The sequence below is a fragment of the Aphelocoma coerulescens genome, chromosome 10 (assembly GCF_041296385.1).
Source record: "Aphelocoma coerulescens isolate FSJ_1873_10779 chromosome 10, UR_Acoe_1.0, whole genome shotgun sequence".
NCBI classification, from domain to species: Eukaryota; Metazoa; Chordata; class Aves; order Passeriformes; family Corvidae; genus Aphelocoma; species Aphelocoma coerulescens.
Window position 1 is genome coordinate 5,577,921 of NC_091024.1, and position 7,634 is coordinate 5,585,554.

At 55.9% G+C, this 7,634-nt stretch overlaps 1 protein-coding gene across 4 annotated transcripts; it reads right to left on the bottom strand.

Annotated features, from left to right (window-relative positions):
- Positions 1 to 3,276: 3,276 nt before the first annotated feature.
- AEN (apoptosis enhancing nuclease) lies at positions 3,277 to 6,861 on the bottom strand. Of its 4 annotated transcripts, none has more exons than XM_069026050.1 (4): positions 6,810 to 6,861; positions 5,662 to 6,332; positions 5,171 to 5,371; positions 3,277 to 4,791 (listed from the first exon to the last, which is right to left on the bottom strand). In XM_069026050.1, the coding sequence occupies exons 1-4, from the start codon at positions 6,859 to 6,861 to the stop codon at positions 4,588 to 4,590; spliced, it is 1,128 nt and encodes a 375-aa protein (XP_068882151.1). In that variant the 3' UTR covers positions 3,277 to 4,587. The 4 variants fall into 4 exon arrangements, with proteins under 4 accessions (XP_068882151.1, XP_068882152.1, XP_068882153.1 ...); XM_069026051.1 differs by having other exon boundaries at positions 5,662 to 6,329; positions 6,810 to 6,837; XM_069026052.1 differs by lacking the exon at positions 6,810 to 6,861 and adding an exon at positions 6,628 to 6,694 and having other exon boundaries at positions 5,662 to 6,329.
- Between the last annotated feature and the right edge of the window lie 773 nt (positions 6,862 to 7,634).

The window sequence follows — 7,634 nt, forward strand, 5'->3', positions numbered from 1 at the left end:
AGGAGAGGCGTGGGTGGGGGTGTTGTTGGGGCGGGGGTGCAGGGGAGATGGGTCCTCCCTCTGCTGTGACTGATTTGGTCTCTGGTGAAATGGCCCAGTGAAGCCTCTGCTCTCTGACTGCAAATAGGGCGAATCGTCCCTCCGTGTCCCCACAGCGAGGGGACAGACTGCCTCAGGTTAGGGGCTTGCTCCGGGCTGTTATTAGGTACCAGCATTCCTCCACCCCAAGACATTCATGTTGTGATTTTTAGGGATGTCCTGTCCAGCACCAGGTGTTGGTGGGTTCCTTCCAACTCTGTGACTCTGTGATTTGGGGTTTATGTGGCATTTCAACCCTATGTACTGTGATAAGCACAGCCAGCAGCAAAGCAAGCCAGGTGTTTGATCAGGGGATACTGCTCCCAGCTGTTCTCCCCATGAAAACAGCCCCCAGCAGCTGGGAAAGGTGCTGGACCATGGTCAGGCACTGGGGATGCAGGGCAGGAGGGTCAGACACGTCCCTGGCACAGGGCTGCTGGTACAGCTGCTGTTCTGCCATGGTGCTATTCCAAGTACCCTACAGGTGTCCTACACACACCCAGCGGAATCTCTGGTGCATGGACAAGGGAGGGAGCGAGCAGAGCCCAGGATGTGGGCGGGATGGAGCCTTTCACAGCTGCAAAGCTCTCACCATGGCAGGAAAGGAATGGACACCAAAACATGCAGGAAAAGGTGGACAATCCATGCAAGCCTCAGTTTTTGAGTGCCCCCCATGAAAACCCCCATGTAGAAGGAGGAAAGCTCAATAAGAGCAAGAGAAAGCATTGAATTGCGCCTGCTGCTCAAGGAGAAGCTGTTGCTAGACAGAAGTAAAAGCCGTCGCCATCGGCTCCCATTGGCTCAGCCCCACTCCAATGACAGCCTTATCGGTTACCTGCACTCGCAGCTGGCTGGAAAAAACTCATTTGACAATGTTTTCCCTCTGATAAAAAAGCCCAATGCTGGATTCATGGGTTTGGGTTAATCATTGTTCAGGGGTTGTTGAGATAGCAGCTGAGTTTTCTGCAGATTCTTCAATTATCACAAAATTTAGTGTAAATGGCGAGCCAGCCCAGCTCTCCTTCTCCCTCCTAAAGATGCTCAGCCTCCTGACACAAGCTCCAGCAGGCTGCTCCTGAGATGAGCCGGAGCGTGTGATGAGCTGGAGTTTGTTCAGCCATGGCAACTCCGAGCTGGCATGGAGGTGAATATTCACAAACACCTGTGAAAATCCTGACTAGCTCTCAGAGGGTGAAAATGGGGCAAATGTTGCCATTTCAATTATTCAGAGCAAACACTGTTGGCAGGGAGCGGTTGCCGCCACCTCTAATCTTTTGCGTGGGGTTTGCTCAGCAGCAGCCCTATTTTGGGGGCCTGCAGTGCACAGTGTTGGGGTTTTCCAAGCCCTTCAAATCTGATGCAAATAGGGATTTACCCTCAAATTTGTTTCTCACCTTCCCCGAGAGCTGGAGATTGTGGCATAGAAGCAAAGCTTGCAGGGCACGTCATCATCAGAACAGCTGGCCTTTGGCTGCCTGTCTGCCTCCAAATTTGCCTCCAAAGCAGGGAGGGTATTTCAGCAGGAGAGTTAAATCAGTGGATGGCCAAGATTTCGGAAATGCTTTTTTTTTCTTTAATTATGCCTTAGGCTAATGGCAAGGCAGGCTGAGTCACAGCCTGATAAAGCCTTCTCCAGGTTCATCCCAACACACCCGTCTCACATCGACCACCACAGGGCTTAGCAAAAGGCAGTGAGACAGGGGAGCTGGAGGGGCAACAGGTTGGGGCTCAGGTGGACAAATAATTTGGGAGCCATGGGGTGCCCCATACACCCCAAGGGGATGTGGTTGCATGGGCCAGGTTATATGGTCGTGAGCAAAGCTCTGCTGTGTCCTTCCTCCAGGTCTGCTTTCCCAGGAGCAAAGACAGCACTGCTGCATCACCTTTGGAATGCCACCATCTACTGACAGTGGGATGCAGAGCTTTCACCTTTCCTACAGCTCCGCTTCCCTCCTGGCCACCCTGCAGGAGGTGGAGATGGCAGAGAGGAGGAAACAGAGCTGCACCAGCTGTGCTCCTCCTGCACCCCTCTGAGTGCCCCGTGGGGTTCAGTGCCCACCATGCTGTGCCAGGCCCTGCTGACACTGCACAGCTCAGCCAAGCTGCACCCTGAGGCTGGTACAGAGGGTGGTGCTGGCCCTGTTTTACAGCTTGCTGTGTCAGGAACACACCTGGAACAGACTGGAACAAGCAGGATTTAAAGGCCTACCATGGGGCCACGTTTCCTTTCCTTTCCTGTCCAGACCATGAGCCCACGGCAGAGCCCAGGTTATTGTATCTGTCGAAGGATGGTTTTGTTTGGGCCACTGTGAGGACAAAGATTTTTAGATGTGCCTGACACATTTCAAAGCATTTCTGAGCTGTTCCTGGCTTCCTCTGCCAGGCAGGGAGGAGTTAAGATGGGAAGTGCAAGATGCGTCTGGTAATGGCACTGATGTGTGCGTCAGGTGTGCCTACGTCACACGGCTGCCTTGGCCGCTTCCCAAGGCTGGGGCTGAGCTCTCCTTACCATCCACCAGCTGCTGGGAAAAGCCTGGGACAGTCTGGCCTGGCTGATGGGGTCACACACTCCGTTCCAGTGCTGGCTGTTGTACCCCACCGTGCTGCACGAGGCTCCCCAAAGCCCCCAGGGTGCTGGCAGCCCTCCAGCCCCATCTCATCTCACAGCCCAGGCAGTGGGACTGTGCTAAAGGGCTGCCCCCAAGAGCTGCCCTTGAGGCACATAGCAAAAAAAAAAAAAAAAAAAAAAAAAAAAAAAAAATCAGTTTTCTATAACCACGGCTGGTCAGTTCCCTGGGGAAACAGGCAACTCCCTGTGTCCAGCCCCAAACCCCTCTCTGGTGCTCACACCCCCATCTGGGGCATATCTCTGCAGCCACAGGTCACCTACATGTCACCTGCAGGCAGAGTCACTGCAGATGAGCAGCACCTTATTCCCACACCATGACAGCAGCCCATGCCACAGCTCACCAACATTCCCACAGCGAGCTTGCTCCCAGTCTCTGGGCTCTGGCTGAGCCCATCCCCTGCTCCTGCTGCCTTCACAGGGGTGTCCCCAGAGCAAAGGGGACAAGCCTGTACCCCAGAGGAGCTCCTTACTCCAGCCACTCAAAGCACCTTTTCCAGTTGCAGGTGGGTTTTAAGCCCTAGAACATGGCACGGTGCTTGGGCAGCTGTTTGCCAACCTCATCCCTGCCCTCTCACTCCTGGAGAACTGCCAGATCAAATCATGCAGAATATACACAAGGGTTTTAGCCAGAACAGTATTTAATTCAGATTTGGACAATTATGTGAATCATTTATTTGAAATGAAGTGCGTTCTATGCTCTTGTCCAGGCTGGACCCTGATTAGACCCAGACTTTCCTCTTGAACTTCATTGTGCAGTTGGATCCCTATAAATCTATGGGGCCTGGATGGGTCTAATCCCATCCTTGGATGGGATTCATCCAAGAATCTTTAAAGAGCTGCTGATGTCATTGCAAAGCTGCTCAACTATTTTTGAGCAGTCTTGGGAATCCAGAGAGGTCCCAGCTGACTGAAAGTTGGCAAATGTTGCCCTGATTTTGAAGAAGGGCAAGAAGGACCCTGGAAACTTCAGCCTGTCAGTCTCACTTCGCTGACAGGTAAAATCATGGAAAATATTTTTCTGGGAGCTGTTGAAGAACACCTGCAGGACAATGCAGTGATGGGTCATAGCCAGCATGGCTTCATGAGGGCAAAGTCCTGCTCATTGAACCTGATTTCCTTCTACAACAGGGTACCCACCTAACTCATCAAGGGACACCAGGTGATGCAATCTTTTTGGACTTTTAAGCGAAGCTTTTGATACCGTCTCTCACAGTATCCTTCTGGACAAGCTGTTCAGCACACAGCTGGAGCTGAGCCCTGGAACAGGCTCCCCAGGGAAGTGATCACAGCACCAAGCCTGTCTGAGCACAAGGTGTGTCTGGACAAAGCTCTCAGGCACATGGTGGGATCCTTTGGGTGTCCTGCGCAGGGCCAGGTGTTGGACTCAATGATCCTGATGGATCCCTTCCAACTCAGCATATTCTGTGATTCTATGAAAGAAAGTAGGGAGCAAACTGGTTGTTTACTGTTCCCAGATGGTTTGCAGCCTTTGGGCATCAGGGAAACACCTCAGTCCCTCCACAGGAAAGCTTGCCCCTTGCTGTCTGGGAGGAGGACAACCCCACAGAAGGCATGGAGGGTGTTGGTAGCCCCCATTACATGCCCACGGGGGCTCTTCCAGGCTGACACTGGACGCTGCTCATCCCCAAGTGGCAGATGAACACAGCACAGTCACAGCCCTGATTTCTGTGCAACAGCTCGAGGCTGCAGACAGCATTTTTGGGAGATTGCTGGTGTCCAGGTGTCACCATGTCTCCATCCCTGAGCAGGGCTGGGTACTGGGCACAAGCCCCAGGGAAGGAGGTCAGCAGTCACCTCCACCTTTAACAGCTGAAGGCACCAGGATGGCCCAAAACACGTGGAGGAGACGCTGTCCCCCATCACAGGCCGCTTGCCATCAGGTCTGTGGGCCAGTACTGGTCATCCAGGTACTGGCTGCTGTCTGCAGTGGGGTCTGTGACAGGGCTGGGGGGCCGAGGGGGCAGGCTGTGGGCCAGCTCCTTCTCCCACTGCACCTCCACCAGTCTGTACAGCTCCATGGCTGTCTGAGCGTCCTCCACTGATGAGTGTCCTCTGCAGCCAACCTGAGAAAAGGGGGAAAAGCCTCGTTAGATAAAAGGGGCAGCAAAAATCCCACAGGTCACGTTGTTTGCTTGCTTGGAAGGACACAAGTGCTGTGGGTTTTGGAGACAGCAAAGGTTTGATGTAGCCAAGGCCATACAGGTATCTCTTCAACACCTTCTGGAGGGCACAGATCCTGTCCCTGTGATTTTACTGAGATGCTTAATGGTCAGCTTGGGAGGTCCTGGGCTCTTCCAGCTTATTTATAGCTAGGAGCACTGGGTGAACAAGGTTCATCTCCACCTCACAGAGAACACACATGGAGGTGGGAGGACCAGGCTGACCACAGAGGTTCATAGCTAACCCAGGGTTGTTTCCCATCTCAGGGTTCCTGCTGCTTACCTGGATCTTTTTATGGAGCAGGTGCCTGGCCAAGTTCTTGAGGGAGACATTGGCTCTGACGGGCAACCCTGCCCTCTTCTTCAGGGCAGGGATCTGGCTGGTGTCTCGAGTCCTGTCTTTCGGGTGGAAGTACTTCAGGGCTTGGAAGTCATTGTGGATGGCGTGTCCTACCACAATCTTGTCTTTCAAGATCTTCAGGATCTGAAAGAGTCAGAGAGGGTTAGACAGACACCACAGCAGAAGAAACACCAATTAGGTATAAAATAAGCCATTCTGTATTAAATTCAGCTCCTTGACTTCTCATTTTTACGTTCCCAGAAAGAATAACAAGCAAGCAAATCAACCCACTGCACAGCTTCAGAAGCTCCCTATCCTGTTTTGTGTCTGCCTCAGAGCAGCCCAGCAAAGGCCACAAATAATCCCAATTTGTGTCTGACAGAAAACACAAAGGCTTTCTGGAATATTTTTTTAATCTCTTTTTATTTCCTCACCTCTGCCTGGGCAGTCTTGAAGGGAATTGCATTCTTCATGTGCTGCTTGGTGATGCCACTCCAGCGCGTCCGGTAGTCCACGATGGGGAGCTCGGGCTGGACATATTTGTCATAGATGACATCCCCCTCGTAGTTCACCACAGAACAACGTGCCAGCTCACTCAGCCTGCCCTGAGGACCGGTGCCCACCATCTCACAGTCGATGGCCACGTACTTGCCCGGGCGCAGGACTAGGGAGGACATCCGCACCCTCTTGGAGCTGCCATTCCCCTGCGACAGCAGCACGGAGTGGTGCCTGGCTATGCTGTCCGGAGAGGCAGATGGAGACGGGGATGCAGATACGATCCGTTTGGGCTTGGGGACCTTGTCACAGCGCGGTGCCGTGGTGCCATTTGCCTTGGTGAGTGCCTCCAGCCCCGCCTCGGGGCTCTGACTGCCCAGGCGCCCACGGGGGCTCAGCAGCCCCTTCTGCTCCAGCAGCGCCCGGCGCTCCATGAACCGCTGGTGCTTACGGCTCTTCTTCTTGCTGCGACCCTGCGGCGAGCTGGGACCCTTCGGGGCCTGAGCGCAGCCCCCCGCGGTGGGGCCATGGGTGCCCTGCAGGGTGGGCGCGGAGACCTTCGGGGCGGGCAGCAGCGGGGTCATCTGCCCTTTGCCTGGTGGCATTCCTGCTGGAGCGTGCACAGGGGGGCATGAGCGCCATGCGGACCCCATGCTCCCCTGTCAAAAAAGGTCGCACGTACCCCACGGCAACCCGCCCCCGCGGGGTGACACAGGCAGGGCAAGGAGGGGGGGGGGGGGGAAAGGGGACACGGACACACTGTCACACCCCATCCCCACACCTTTGCACCCTCATTGCCCGGTCCCACACCGCCCCATTCCCGGTCCCACGGCGCTGACCACCCCCTCGCCGATCCGCAGGCCCCCGCCCACCCCACTACCCCCTGTGTTCCCCCCATTACGTACCCCCTAGGGCCCTGTCTGCCCATTAGCCGGGCCCTCTCTAGCTCGCTCCAGGCCCCAGCCCCCTGCCCGCACCGTTACCCATCCCCAGGCCCCTGCCGACCCCTGGCGGCCCCTGTGGCCACCCCCGGCCCGCGGTAGCCCCGCGGTAGCCCCGCGGTAGCCCCGCTGTCCCCGCTGCTGACCGCTCCCGGCGCGGCTCACACGTGTCCGGCCCGGAAGCGGCCGCGCGCACATGCCCGGGCAAGTCCCACCGTGACCACGCCCCCCTGCTTCCCCATTGGCTGATACCGACTGTTAATTTGCATATGGGCGGGGCTTCGACCGCCCCCGAGGGCAGCGGTGTTGGGGGGTTTTTATGGGAATTCCGGAGCTCCACGTCTGGAGCTTCCAGCCCAGAATGGGCGATGCTCAGGGCTTCAAGCCCGTCCTACCTCTGCCCCTGGTGGAAAGGGATCCTCCGTGGTGGTGGGTTTGGGGTGGGATGCACGCTGTGGTGCCCAGCTCCACGCCCTGCAGCGCAGCCTGGCATTGGTGTGCTGCAGTTTTCCTGTGTGTTTGCTGACCCTGTGGGCATCCCTTTGTCCTGCAAGTGGGGTGGGCTGAAGCACGGCAGCTTGGGGTTTGCATTCTCCAGGCTGTCCTAGGGTGCTCCCCAGGGTTGTGGGGGGCAGCTCCGGCTGGGGCATGGTTGAAGGGGGAGTTTCAGACCGGCCTCTCGTTGCTTCACTCTTAAGGCTCACAAAAGCAATGTCCGAGGTGGTCAGAAGAGGAGAAGAGCCTCAGGCAGCCCCAGCCAGCAGCTTATCCCTATGCATTCAGCATCGCTGCAGAGGCCGTGTGCCCTAGGGCAGACTGTGACTTGTTGTGGTGGGATGAGCCATACAACAACAAAATCACTAGTCTTCCACAGGGAACCAGGCACCGTGTCCATCCTCATCCCTCTGGGCCTTGCTGGGAGCATTCCCTCTCCCTGCTACCGATGGGGCTCACAGGGATGCAGGACAAGT